The sequence below is a fragment of the Moschus berezovskii genome, chromosome 19 (genome assembly GCF_049115385.1).
Source record: "Moschus berezovskii isolate FMDL1 chromosome 19, NW_MosBer_1.0, whole genome shotgun sequence".
NCBI classification, from domain to species: domain Eukaryota; kingdom Metazoa; phylum Chordata; class Mammalia; order Artiodactyla; family Moschidae; genus Moschus; species Moschus berezovskii.
In genome coordinates, this window is record NC_142478.1 from 49,461,079 (window position 1) to 49,476,001 (window position 14,923).

Genomic DNA, 14,923 nt, shown 5'->3' on the forward strand with positions numbered 1-14,923 from the left:
AATTAGAGTAATAATTTGGAGAAATGTATAAAAGAATAAGCACCAGAGGGGATAGACTGTGACATAAATAGAAGCTTATACTAACTACAGTGTTCAGTACCACAAGCAGAAGGTGGCAGGTATGAGGAGACCCTTATGAGGGACTGCGGAAGTTAATGCAGTTTTTTAAGAAGATAAAATTTACTCAAGAGGGAGGGGATACACACACACACACACACAAACACATATATGTAAAATTATGACTGATTATCACATTGTTGTATGCCTGAAACCAAAGCAACATTGTTAAGCAGTTTTCCTCCAATTAAAAACAGAAAAAAAGAACATACACAAAAAAATAATATAAAATTCAGTGTAAAATAAAGCCGGTGGTTCCAGTTAGGTGTGTGGGGGTGAATAATGTCCTCTGAGACTTTTCAAGTGTGTGAGGCTCACTCTTGGTCACTCATGGGTCGATGGGCCATTGAGTCCAGCTGACTGCCCTGTGAAGGCAAAGCCTACGTACCAGAGCATCTTAGGATTCACATCACAGTCATGTCCTCCCTTCCACAGAGGCTAGATTCAGGATCTGTTGTGGAGGAACGGTCTGATGGGCCTGTTTGCTGGTTTCCTGGGTTATGTAAGGAGCACTGGGAAGTCCCATCTGGATACCAGATTCATCCTCCATATCGCCACCAACCTTTTGAAGATTTAGCTTGAGGAACTTTGCCATAAAAATGTGTGCGGAGCTGAGGTGCTATGAATTTGCAGATGGGGTGGGGACAGGGCAGGTTCACTCCTTTCTGATTTGGGCACGCCCGTTGCCACTCAGGGTGCTGAAAGGGAGAACTGGGAGTCTGGCTACTGCCAGCTTTTGTTTTCAGGAAGGAAACCAGTGAGACAGTTAGACCAGCCTGAGTACTTTTGTCATTACTAAAGATGTTAGAGTACCTTGGACTTTTAGTTAGGATTGTTCTGTGTCAGATGTTTTAATCTCTACTAGAAAAATCGATGTATCAATGTATTCTTAGCTTCGTTGCATTGCTTCCTTTCAGAAGTCTGTTAGTATTGCATTGTATTGACTCATCTAATTCAAAATATGTTTAGTCAAAACTGACCAGTATGCTGAACTGTGTGAATGAGTAAGTTAACTCTGCATCACTCTCCAATGCTTTACTATTCACTGCTGCAGATTATGTCTGCTGGTGGACAGAAAACCAGGTAATGTGCTTTTCTCCCCTGAGCTTCACTGGGTTCACCTCACTTTACATTTTTTTGCTCATTCGTCTAGTCAATTTAATGGGAGACATAAACTATTCCTAGTTTACTGGTATTTTAAAGAAATGACAAATACTGTCTACCCATTAGAAAAGAGGTCATTCTTTTCTACGTCATACGTTTGTGCATAATTGTAAATGTTAGCTTAGCCTAAAGCCAGCTGCCTCTCATTCACTGTGCCCATTTTAAAAGAGTGTTCCTATATTAAAGCATATCTCAAAGCCTACTTTATATGCCTTTAATTGTCAGCCTTGTTGCCCATCCCTTTTAGTTCTTTTTATAATGTAAGTTGGATTTGATTACTTTTCATATTGGCACATTTATAATGGTCTCATCGTTTTGTAAATGTGAAAAATATTTCAGTGTCCATTCCATGCACATTACGTTCCTGTGGAAACTTTACTGCTGCTCTGTGACTGTCTTAAGAGGCACACTTAAGTCATTTGAAAGTGTCCTCTAAGTTTGAAACTTTTCATTTTAAGGGTGAAATGATCAACAACATAGAAAAAAATGTTATGAATGCCGCAGACTACGTAGAACATGCTAAAGAAGAAACGAAGAAAGCTATTAAATATCAGAGCAAAGCAAGAAGGGTGAGTTTGGTCTTTCAGAGTTAAAGTACGTTTTCCTCTGGATTTGGTTTCTCATGGTCATACGCTGATGCAAGCCTACCTTAAATGTATTCAAGGAAATAAAAACTTCTTACATTAATCTTCCATTTGAAAACTGAAGTAATTCTTTTTGCTGAAACGTTTGAAGTGCATCAGATAAGTTATGTTGACAGTAAACCCTGTCAGTTCTGAGTAATGATAACCCTTACTTAGGGTTGCCTAAGTTGGCCTTACTTCCTTTTCCTCAGTTGAATGGGTTTCAATTCCAGAGTTCTCTGTTTCTTGGGTCATTATTTAGAGGGACATATAAAACTCATGGGACTGGAAATTCTCCTAAAAATCACTGGTTACACAGTTTATGCAGTGAACACTTTATTCGTTAGGTTATTTACTAATTCTTTGGATTGGAGGAAGGAGAATTCCTTGAGACCATGGACCTCAGATTTTATGTAGCACTCACAATGAAGCTTTGTAAAGGAGTTTTCATGTCTTCATAGTGAAAGCTTTCCAAGGAAACAGCAAAGCTGCAGAGTTCAGATCTGACTCAGGGACTGGAGAACTGTGTGTCTCCTTGTGTGGCCTCACCATCACTCCTTGATGTCTCCCCCCAGTGTAGAGACGAGCGACCCAAGGCGCCAAGCCCGTGCTGTCAGTGCCTGTCACCCACCTCCTGCTGCACGGCGCCTTTCTCAGTGCCTGTCGGGGGAGATGTCCATGCGACGTCATAAAGGCCTTGTAAAGAGGGAGTTTCAGAACGTTCAGGAAAAATGAAGGGTCAGATTCACCTGTGACAGTGGTCCGTAGATGTCCTCAAATATGAGGCACAGCAGGGCTTTCATGTCAGCCTGCAAAGCATCTCACCCTGCTTTCTCTTGGGAATGTCTGAGTATTAATTATCTTTGAGATGTAAGACATGGTTTCTTACATTATTCTGTGTTACCAGATTTTGAAATATTGAGCCCTAAACTAAAGTGAGGTGGTGAGGTCCAGGTGTGAAGTGCTCTGGTTTAGGCACAAAATGGACTTACACTTTAAAGCAGTCTCTTTTAAGGACAAGTCCCATCCTTTCTCCATGACCTGAACAGCAGGTCAGACCAGTGAACATTTCCATGAGACATACCCATCTCATCTTGATCTTACAGAGAAGGCCTCGCTCTAGCAGGTGGCTGGGTCAGGACATTACCTGGCGTGGCCACTGGTCAGAACCTGAGGCTCAGTTCGAAATTCATCACAGCTTCTCCAGCTCAAGGCCTGACATCTGGAACCACCCACAACTTGTTTATCTCTCACTCTGCTGTTGGGTGTGTGGTTCCTAGGATGTTGGCCGCCCCCTCTTGTGGTGTCCTGGTTCCATTCTCGGGGCATCCAGGTTAGCCCCTGAGAGACTGGATGACGCGAGTGGAATGATCTGTTTTATTTGGTGTGGCAGTTAAGGGAAGGACTTACCTGCCAGTAGCAAACAAACAAGAAGAAAAGTGCAGGGGCTTAGGTCACTGATTTCCTCATTCACTGACCTGGCCACACAGCTCTCTATACATGAAAAAAAAAAATCAGCTGTATGTCTTAGTTCATCAGAAATTTATCAAAAGAATGTGGTCATGTGCTTTCTCATTGATAAAACCTAATATTTCAAGTTCTATAATAGTATATTTCCAAATAGTCTGACCTCATTAAATTAAAAATCCCTCTTTTGGACAACTGAAAATTGTCAAACAGTTAATCGATGTCCCATAATTTAGATTTTAAAGCACATTCCGATGGATTATTTGATTTTTAAATGAACGATATCTTCTAATACGGCAATGTGGAATTAACCATGATATAATCAGCTTGCTTTTCTTTGACAGAAAAAGTGGATAATTGTGGCTGTGTCACTGGTTCTGTTGGCTGTGATTGCTCTAATTATTGGTTTATCAGTTGGCAAGTGATGATGTGGATAACGGCAGCGTGCATGTCTGTGCCAGCGCGGCAGTAAGTAACTAATCAACTAATCTGCTTACTCACTTGCTCAATTAGCTAATAGTGGTACTCGCCCAATTCAGAAATACTGAAAAGTAACAAAAGCCTGCCAGCAGAGTGTTTGCCTGACTTCTGAATTCAGGTCTCTAGTCATCGTGTGGTGAGAATAAGCATTGGCTGGGTTGCTGTCCATTTCTAAACCAGGGTTGTCTTCCTGCTGTTTTCTGAAACCGCTGGATTTGTTTAGATGTGATAGTAGGGGTGGCAGCAGCTCCTGACTCTTCAGGCTTTTGTTTTTGATCCAGGAAGACGCTTCCTCCTTATTGGAGCCCTTCATTAATAGAATAACCTTAGTAATGAGGATTAATTCTCAATGAAAAAACTAACATTTAATATTTAATTTGTCTCATAAGTTTTAATTCTTAGAATAAGTGCAACAACTGAATGTGCTTTGTGAGCTCTATTTATTTGCTCACCATTTTACTATGTAATTAGAGGGAATGGGACGAAAACTGTGAAGAGCACTCAGTGGAACCAAGAGACTTTGTCTCACTTGTTTCCACTGGCATCGTTGAGTTTGTTTTAAATGTGTCCACATTAAAATGAAAACTTGTACTGAGTAGCATGCCGGTTAATTCTCAATTTAAAGGGTTTGGAATACAAAAGATACTCAAAAGATATTATTATTTATAGCACCTTTATTTTTATTCACTGTATGAGTGTCACCTTTCACCAAACTTTGGTAGATTTTGTGCTTTTCGTCTCTTTTTATGCATTTGGAATCATCCTTCTTTCAACTCTTAAGCTAGCATTCTGTCTGGTGTCTCAAATTTGGACATACTGGTTGTTTATTTTAAAATGTTTGTTTGGCATAATCACTGGAATTAAAATTGTATCTAGATTGTGACAAGTAGTCCTTGATGAATTAATTATTATATTGTGAAAGCAACTGCTGGCTTGATAAACACTTGGTGCTTTATTAAAGAAGAGGTGTTTCTTAGTGTGAGCATCTGTGCGCTGAGCACACAGTTAGCAGTGAGGATCCTGACATTCACACAAGCATGGGCTTGCACTCGGAAGCTCCAGGGTGTTGAGTTTGTTAGCGAGCCATTTTTTTCAGGAGGCGGAAGGAGCTCTGAGCACTTTTCATTAGGCAGGACGTTTATGTATCTCTCCATGCTTTCCTGTTGCCTCTGCTGAACTAATGATATATGTGATTTTCCTTCACTAATAATAATGTATTTAAAAACTATTTTTAGAATTCTTTATGAACTGTGTCTAAACTCTGCATTTTCTTAGCTTTTCCTAGTGGCCATAATATGGTTAGTTGGATGTGTTTCTGCTGAAGATAAACATAATGTGAGATCAAATGCTGTGACAATGCCGTTGAATGAGGGCAGGCTCCTCCCAGCGTGGTTCTGGGGGAGCCCCAGGCTTGCTCTGGGCCCTGGGCCTAGAGGGTGTTGTACCTTCATGCCTTTAAGCACGTGTGAACACAAAACACATCAGAGTGCATACCAACAAATTTTTAAAAAAATACAAATCCAGCGGTTGGTGTCTTTATATTTTTGAAAAACTAATTTATTCTTTCAGCAAGTAGTTCAGCACAGCCTTTTCTGGGCCTGTGGGCACCGTGTGGAGGGAATCCTGGTCCCTGTAACCCTGCAAGGGCCGGATGCCCAGCTTTCTATCCGAGGACATGGCTGAGAGAGCACGTGGCCGTGATTTAGGTGTAGCAGGTGGCAGCTTGACTCGGGGTGTGCATGGGCCACCATGGAGAAGTCCAGGCATTTGACTGAAACTGTGAGCAGGATGTTGGACAAGAATGGTCGTTCCGTCTGTGGTACTGAGGGTGCAGGAACCCAGCCTTGGTGGGATTCAGGAGGCATTTCCAAAAGCCAGATGTACAGGCACACACCCGTGCATGGTACCCAGAGACTTGGCAGATGCCTGGATGGCAGCAAGATGCAGAGCCGCCTGGTGGCTGAGGTTCACAGGGGCATATGGAGCAGGTTCTGGAGCTGAAGGGTGGTGCTGCTGAGAAGGAAGGAGTGAAAGACCAGAGGGAAAAGGTGTGTCTAGAAAGATGCTGAGAGAGGCTCGCAGGGAGACACATGAAGAGATGCCAGGGTGGTTGGGACCAAGGCCTTGCTTTCCAGGAAATGTGCATAATATTAATAAGTGACATGAAATTTGAGGGTGTGATGTCCTGCAGGCAGTGGTCCCTAGGTTCTGAGTAATTGACAGGAAAGTTTCCTGCGGGGCCTGGCCATGCTTGTCTTCATAAATCATGCAGTAATGGATGGTGTTCTCGGCAGCTAATACTGAAGTAACACTGACCAGTTTCAGCAGGTGTGATTTCTCAGGTGAAAGTGTGCCACGTGTTTGGTAACCGTAATTTAAAATGATGCATCTCTGCTGTTTACCAAGAGAACTCGAAGTCAGACAGTATGATATGCCTTTCGTCTTTGTGAATTCCTCGCCTTCTCCCATAGATGGTATTCCTAGAGAGACTAGATTTCTCAAGCCAGAGGTGGTTTAGCTTTTCAGCTGTGCAAGGATGCTTATTAACTGGAAGCAAAAAGTTAAATGTTGTATTCCCTTCCTCTGGGCCGAGGATGCAATAGAAGACTGAGTTAATGGTGTGTTGATTTTTTTTACATGTGTCTTACCTCAGTGTAAAAAAAAAAAAGCATAAATAAGATTTTTTTTTCAGCAAATGAGAAATAAATCCATTTAAAATTACAAGAAGATGTACAATGCATTCAAGAAACAATAGTTGGGATTTTACTATGATTGACAGAAGGTGTTTGTTAAGAACCCACATAGTGCCAAGTAGACATTGTGTTTTACCTCCAGGAGTCAATGGTTATTGTTTTAATAATATGTATTTTAAATTACTAAATTCATTTAACTTAATGTATATGTGTTTGTAACTTCGTGCTTTGCCTCTGGAACTTCCCTTCCCCACTCCTCCCTTTTTTGTGATCTGTAGGGGTTCTTTCTTGATGATGGATTTTAAACCATCTCAAATTCCAAGAGAATTTTGTTAGGAAATGACATTAGTGATTTCTTTCCTTTACTATCTTGCAAATTAATAAATGTTTTTCTTTATCTTGCAGAAAATGATGTTCATTATTATCTGTGTAGTTATTTTGCTTGTGATCCTTGGAATTATCCTAGCAACAACATTGTCATAGCAACCGTATCCCAAGAGCCATTTGTCCTTGGAGTCAGACCACATCTGCAGCAAATCAGCATCCTCCCATTTCATGAATGAGTCCTAGACATTGTGACATGTGGCATTGAGTGCTGATATTTTGTTAGTGAATTCAAGGAGAGAACACAACAGAAAGTATTGTTCGGTGGAAAAAGCAGAGTGGATGTGATGCGTTAACCCAGATGTCCTTGGACTCTAAAGAACACAGCACAAACATTTAACAATGTGAGACTTGCTTCAGTGGCCTTAAAATAAGGATTATTGAAATTTTCAATTTTTTTATATTTCAGTATTAAAAATATGTATGTGAAGTATAATTAGGAGTATCTTATGTTATGATTAGATTTATGTTAGACTTCAGGTCTGAGACTTTCTTCCCTCCCCCAGCTAACATGCTCATTAAGAGACGTTTTTGTACTATGTTTCACTCATGTCTGTTTATGTTTGCAAAAATTATTTTTATTTTCACAGAGCTGTTTTGTAAGATATCTGTAAGTTTAAATGTTTATAAATTAATTGTTTAATATATTAACATCTTAATTTACTCCAATTTTATATATTAACTATTGCCTTTTAAAAGAAATAGGAAAGAAACTTCATGATATTAGAGCCATCTTTGCACAGTTGTTTACAAAGTTTGCCATCGGCATAGAAAAACATTGGTTGCAAAGCATCCCAAAAAGCCTTTCTAGTTCCTTCTGTTGAAATTGATTTATAAGGTTCAATAAAGGTTCCTGCCCAGTACCCTCCAGGAAAAGCTCGATTATTGTACTCAGCTTCCTTTCTACCTGTTCGATTACCCAAGATAATAAATTAGTTACTGCTCTGTAAAGACAATGGTCTCTGCTTTCATTCATTACAAAATAAGGTTTGTGTTTCCCTGTTCACACTAATAAAGTCTGAATTTAAGATGGTGATAAAATCAAATTTTAAACTCAAGGGGATTATTCCCAGACATTAAGTCATTCTTTTAAACTGTTGTACAGATCACCTGAATGTTCTTGTTAGGTACCTACTATTCTGCTGAACTTTAAAAGTTAATTCTCAAAGTTTACAGGGATCTGTAATTAACATTTGTATTACTTCTTAATTTTTTTAATTGTAATATGCTTTACATTTAGACTGTAAAATGTACAAAATTTATTAGCGAATGGGCATCTATATGATAGCAAGTAGTCAAAACTTTAAATGAATATGTGAAGGATATTCAAAATATAGTTATGTCTTGTTAATTCTGTATGTGATTGTGTAAGCTCGTGACTGTAATTTAACATTGTCTAGCTTGAAAACTAATATATAGACACCTGATTGCAAGCTGTAAGTGTGAATTACAGAACCGTTTAGAAGCTGTGCTCCCTCTTGAATACAGTTATGAATTTCACACGTTCATACTTTATACATCTGACTGCTTAGCTCAGAGTCAAGTCTGTATGTGTGTATTTTATTTTCTTGCTGGTCATCACTGTAGTCAGGATTCCTATAGGAGTCTTCTGGCTCCAACATATATGTTTCTTAAATCTTTAGCCTGTCAGTGGGACAGGCTCCCTGGTTGGTGCTTATGTTGATGGTATGACTTGTCCTGAGGGAATTTAATTATCCAGAGATCATGCTTGTGTCAGTGTAACTTCTGCAGATCCGTTGTCCATATGATGATATGCACGTGTGGAGACACTTCATGCTCCCCGTGTGTCCCACTGTCCCTTCAAGTGAAGTCTTTTTAGCCCCCACTCCTCATAGCAATTCTTATTGTATCTTTCAAGACATTCTTCCTGGATTTGAAACACCTACTGAATCTGTGTTTTATAGTTGAAGTTATGAAACTGCTTTTTGATTTCTACTTAAGTCATTCACCAGGTAACCCATTTTGTATGTCTACGCCTCATGTACCTATTTGACATCGGATTTTTAAAAATACGTATACAGGTTCACTTGTTACTTTTTAAATTATTTCTTGAAATTTCATGTTTACATTAAAAAAAAAAAACTCAACCCAAAAAAGAAATATTTTACTTTCTGCCTTGTTCATTTCTAGAAAGATTTGGGGGGAGATGTTTTATTGCATATCCATAAATAAACTGTTACAAGAATATTACCTGTGGCTGTTATTATGTGTAATGATACAATGTAAGTTAATAGTTTTAGGTGTTTTTGGTAAGTTTTTGATTATTTGTTGTTACCAACTTCTGTGGTTTGGCTGTCACATATTAAGATACCCACCTGGGTTCTTGCTGTTGACAACAAATGCTAATTTAGGGAATTTGGCTTTGCATGCTTCTGCCAATTTGACATGTTCGCATTGACAGTTATTAACAGGGAACCACCCTCCACTTTCTTATTAACTGGAATTTCCCTAATCCATAATCCTTACTGAATTCTAATCATGTTGAAAAATGGTGTTCAAAATCCGGCATGTAAAAGAAAGGAAAATAAGCTAGTTCTGGAGAGCATCAGTTCATGAAGGTTGGACACCCCTCTGCCCCGACTTGTGTATCACCTCTAACCTCCTTTTCCTGTTTCTTCCCCAGTGACTTTCCTTTCAAGCTGCGGTCTTGGCATGCACACTCAGTCATTTAGTGCCTTGGTTTCTATTTCTTAAAGACTATGAAGTTTATCGCCTGAGTTTTTTAGGTTCACACCCTGGGGAGTTTACCAGCTGGAAAGGTGTTCAAGGGCCAGGGAGGCCGAGGAGGAGGCAGCCCCCCAACTTCCCTTGGAGGTTTGCCTGGGGTGCTGCAGGGCACGGTCACCACCCACCCGCTCGCTGCACCTTCAGATTGAGAGAGAGGTCTTCCTGAGGTTCAGACACCCATGCCGCTCCAAGGTCTCCACACCTGCTCTGTCGAGGGGCATCCTTGAAATGGCTCCCACAGTGGCCATGGGGGTGCTGGGGGCTGGGCAGAGTGGACATCCAAGGACAGGGCTGGGTTGCTGGGCCTCCGATGCCCGAGGGCCACCTTGTGGGTCAATGAGCAGTCATGTCCTTTCCAGGACCTCTTCCAACAGGTTTTGTTAGTTTCTTCAATAAATCTAAGCTCACATCCTTTCATGAGTTTAAATGGTGGGGCCCCCAAGTCAGGGGGCTTGGGTTGGAAGAGCCTGGGTCACAGGAGAGACCCTGCGGGGGGGGGCTCAGGGGTCAGGGTTGCCCAGGGATTTGGTGGTCCTGGTTGTGGGTTGGGGGTTCAGGGGCTCCAAGGAGGTCAGGGGGGCCTGGGGAAGGGCAGTGAGGAAGGCCAGGAGTCAGTCTGCATCTTCTCATGGCAATGACTCATGTGCTTGGCAAGGACCCCCTGTGACAGCTGAGGCCTCCCCAGCCATGTGCCCCCTGTCCCCCCTTTCCAGGTTACTATTTCAGTGAACACAGCAGCACAACCCCCCACCCACCTCACCCCTCCTAACCCTCCCCCATACGAAGGAGAGCATCAGTGAGAAGAATCAACTCCAGAGGGAAACAAGTCCAAAACCAGCCTCTGGAGGGCCACTGAGCAAAGCCCCATGGTTTTAAAGTGTGAAACCGACACGATACGCACAGGACACAGGACACAGTCTTGACCTCATCCAACCCTGGTTCCTGCCTTTGTTAAGACAAGATCCAGTGTTCCGTGTGGATGAGACAGGACATTTTGGGGTTTCAGTGCAGCAGGAGCTCTGTAGAGGCATCCCATGTCCTAGCTGCAGTCAGGGCCAAGACATGCCCGTGTTTCCAGAGAGTGCCGTGTGGACAGCGAGCCATTTTGTTTTCCTTTGAGGCAACATCCAGTTGTCATCTTCTGACTCGCATCCCCTGAACAAGCAGATTCCTAAACTAGGAAGATGGTTACAGGTCCAGTTATGAGAAAAGGGCAAGTTCCAGAAAAGGTACCATGATCGAGGGCAGGGCCATGCGTTAGTAGGTTCAGCCTGCACGCCTGGGATGTCTGTCGACTGCAAAAAAAAAAAGGCACACAACCTGAAAGCTGAGAATGATGTTTAATTTGGTGGCTTTACTGAGGAGGTAAGCTGGGTACAGCTTCTTAGATCGCTCTGAGGGACTGCTCCAAAGAGGTCGGGGAGCAGCCAGGATGTCTATGAATTTTCGCTAAAAAACAAACGTAGTCCAACATGGAAAGGTTAATGCTAATTACAAAACCAGACATCTCAATGATTTTAGTGATTTTCTAGGGATGGGAAGATGAATGAGTCAGAGCTCAGTGAAGTTATTCCTTTAAATATGCACCTTAACTATTTAGGGCCAGTATCCTGCTTTTCTCTATCTGATTCCCCTCAGGCTGAGTGGCTGGTGACTTGATTGTGGGCAACTTCATTGCTTACTAGAGTGGCAGGCAATATATATTTTTAATTGAAGCATAGTTGATTTATGATGTTCCGTTAGTTTCTGCTGTACAGCAAAGTGACTCAGTGTATGCACATATATACATTTTAAAAAAATATTCTTTTACATTATCACAGGGTATTGACTATAGTTCCCTGTGCTGTACAGTAGGACCTTGTTTATCTATCTTATATATACTAGTTTGCATCTGCTAACCCCACACTTGCAGTCCATCCTTCCCCAAACCCTCCGCCTTGGCCACCACAAGTCTGTTCTCTGTCTGTGAGTCTGTTTCTGTTCTGTAGATTGTGTCATATTTTAGATTCCACATATAAGTGATGTCATATGGTATTTGACTTACTTGACTTTCTAAGGTAATCTCCGGTTGCATCCATGTTGCTGCAAATGACAGTATTTCATTCTTTTTAAGGGCTGAATAATCTTCCATTGTATACATGTACCACACCTTATCCACTCTTCTGTCGATGAATACTTAGGTTGTTTCCGCGTCTTAGCTATTGCTAAGAACATAGGGGTGCATGTATATTTTTGAATTAAAGTTTTCTCTGGATATAAGCCCAGGAGTGGGATTGCAGAATCATATGGTAATTCCATTTTTAGTTTTTTGAGGAACCTGCATACTGTTCTCCATAGTGGCTGCACCAGCAGTGTAGGAGGGTTCCCTTTTCCCCACACCCCATCCAGCATTTTTCATTTGTAGACTTTAATGATTTCCATTTTGACTGGTGTGAGGTGATACTTCACTGTGGTTTTGATTTGCATTTCTCTATTAATTAGTGACACTGAGCATCTTTTCATGTGCCTGTTGGCCATCTGTATGTCTTCCTAGGAGAAATGTCTGTTAGTAGGGATGTTTTATCAGAAAGCCATGTCTGATATAAACTGGAGATCCCTGGATGAATAAATAGAAGTGCTTGCTTCAGGACCCAGGAAACTGAGAGTGGCTCTCATGCTTTGGTTGAAGGGCAACCGCTAAGCGTTTTCTCTCCTTGGTGGGGAGGCCAGTGTTCCACGGTGAACAGCTTCCTGTGGCCACAGCTGCTTTGTTCAAAACACGGTGACACGCTTCATGCACACCCACTTGACACCCATCAGAAGCCCTTACTCTGGCAGTCAGATTGCAAAGCAGAGTCGTGAGCAGAGTATTTTGGGCAACATCTCCGCAGAGGTAACATCAGCCATGCAGACATCCTCTTCTTGGGGGAAAGGGGTAGAATTTCCCTGTCCAGTTCCTGGGACCGTGACGTGTGGAATTGGGATAATCCGTCCAGCTGTGGGCATCTCCGGGGCTGTTCAGACTGGGCACTTTTCATGAACAGACACAATCCTCCTAAAAGTGAGTACTTGCAGCCGTCAGACCACCCACCATCCCACCCACAGGGGAGAATTTGCCTCTACCCGCTTCCTCAACCTCTAAGAGGATGTGCCTTCCTATTGGTTTCTCATTGTTTCATGATGCAGAACAGAGTCAGGGCAATGGGTGGAGAGGAGGGAAGAGACCGGAAGAGAGGGGAGGGGCTTGTGTGCTGAGCTGATTCTAGCACATTCCATGGGCGGGAAAACTAGGGTGAAACCGATGGAGAAACAGGATAGAAAACAGACAGAAAAAGACGCAGAGGCTGCAGTTGTTGAACAGAAGAGTAAACCAAGAAAGAGGGATTGAAAATTTCTGGAAGCTGGGTGCTAGGAAGGCTGCCAAAATCTTGACTCCCTGTCCACCGATGCGGAATAGAAATAAGGAGACAGCATTTGGAGGAAATAGAAGAGTGGCTTTATTCTTTTTGCCAGGCAAGGGGGAAAACACAGCAGGCTAGCGCCTCAAGAACTGTGCCCCCCTCTCTGGGGAATAGGGAGAGGTTTTATATCCTCATGAAGGTTTTGCATTTTTTTTTCTTTTTCAAGATTTCAAAACAACCACAGCTGCCATCAGGCAACTCAGCAGCTGGGTCTGGTAACCCTGAAGTTATCAGCCTGTGACTTTCTTTCTGAAATGCAGAATGCTACAAGAGAGGGTAGGGGGAGAAGGATGCCAGGTGCAATATATAATCTAAATGGGATCAGAGTAATTAGCTTTATGATGGACAAGTCCAGCTACAAGTGTGTGTTAGTAGTAGTAACAGCTAAGGAATAACCAAGATTGCATAACTCTTCAGGCCTGTTTGGCTGGTATGTGCCAAAGGCTGTTCATTCAGTTCTGTTTTTGCTGTAACAGGATATTTTCTGGGGGAGGTGGGCTGGGGTGGGGAGTCAGTGAGAGGTTTCTAAGTGTGGAGAACTGGGTTCAGAAGGAAAGAAGATGCTCACAGGAATAGCCACAATGTCCAAATCTGAAACTCTTCCAGAATAAGCAGTAGATTTAACAAGTAATTTAACAAGATTGTTATGGTTTATGAATGAGATGTCTGAAATTTTTTTCTAGAAGCACAACTAAAGATTGGAATTCCTTTTTATTCTGCCTGGTTCATGAGGAGCATCTTCCACGAGGGCCCTGGCACCCACATAAATTACACTAGGCTAGACTAAGTCACTTCAGTCATGTCCAACTCTTTGTGACCCTATGGACCAAAGCCCACTAGGCTCTTCTGTCCATGGGGTTCTTTAGGCGAGAATACTGGAGTGGGTCGCCATGCCCTCCTCCAGGGGATCTTCCCAACTCAGGGATTGAACCTGCATCTCTGATGTCTCCTGCATTGGCAGGTGGGATCTTTACCTCTAATGTCACCTGGGAAGCCCTTGGTTACACTGCTGCTGCTGCTAAGTCACTTCAGTTGTGTCCGACTCTGTGCGACCCCATAGACGGCAGCCCACCAGGCTCCCCCGTCCCTGGGATTCTCCAGGCAAGAACACTGGAGTGGGTTGCCATTTCCTTCTCCAATGCATGAAAGTGAAAATTGAAAGTGAAGTCGCTCAGTTGTGTCCAACTCTTCGCGACCCCATGGGAACTCTTAATTCTCTGAATTTGTGGAACAGTTAATGCATTTCTTTTTCTATGACTTGCCACACTTGACTTTATATTTGCATTGTGGAAGAAAGAATGAGCTGATTTAAGGATAAACCTCAAGGCCTAGGGACGCATGCAGGAGGACTGGGGTGTGGGGCCATGGAGTGTATATCCCAGTCTCCGCACTGCAGCAGATCCTACTCATCTTTTTACCCCCATGATACCTGGGGGAGGTCCCCCAAGGAGTCAGCAGAGACATGATAATTATCTAGGCAGAGCCATGATAATTATCCATCTCCCAGCTACAGAGGGGATTGATAATCTATTGATAATCTATGACCATTGCTTGTAAGCAAGATTCACCAAGGTCTCTCTGACTCTCCAAGGGATGGTTTATTTATTTGCAAAGAAGAAGGGGGCAATGTGGGCAGGCAGTGCCTTCTAATCCCCCTCCCCTCACCCTGCTAGGAGCCTCATTTGTTTAAAGTCCTGCTTGCTTGCTCTTTTGATGCATTTCTCTCTCTCTCTCTTTTTTTTTTTTTGCTTTATTTATTTGGCTGTACCGGGTCTTAGTTGTGGCATTCGAACTCTTAGTTGGTCAT

The 14,923-nt window shown here is 42.4% G+C and overlaps 1 protein-coding gene across 3 annotated transcripts in view; it reads left to right on the top strand.

Annotated features, from left to right (window-relative positions):
• STX2 (syntaxin 2) overlaps positions 1-14,923 on the top strand; it is an 80,889-nt gene that overhangs the window by 38,574 nt on the left and 27,392 nt on the right. Inside the window, exons 9-11 of one of the 3 annotated variants that reach the window (XM_055405074.2) lie at positions 1,740-1,850; positions 3,716-3,839; positions 6,950-9,139. In XM_055405074.2, coding sequence (XP_055261049.1) covers positions 1,740-1,850; positions 3,716-3,796 — 192 coding nt within the window. In that variant the 3' untranslated portion in view covers positions 3,797-3,839; positions 6,950-9,139. Of the gene's footprint in view, positions 1-1,739; positions 1,851-3,715; positions 3,840-6,949; positions 9,140-14,923 lie in introns of those variants that run through there. The other 2 variants (XM_055405075.2, XM_055405072.2) reach the window with 2 other exon arrangements.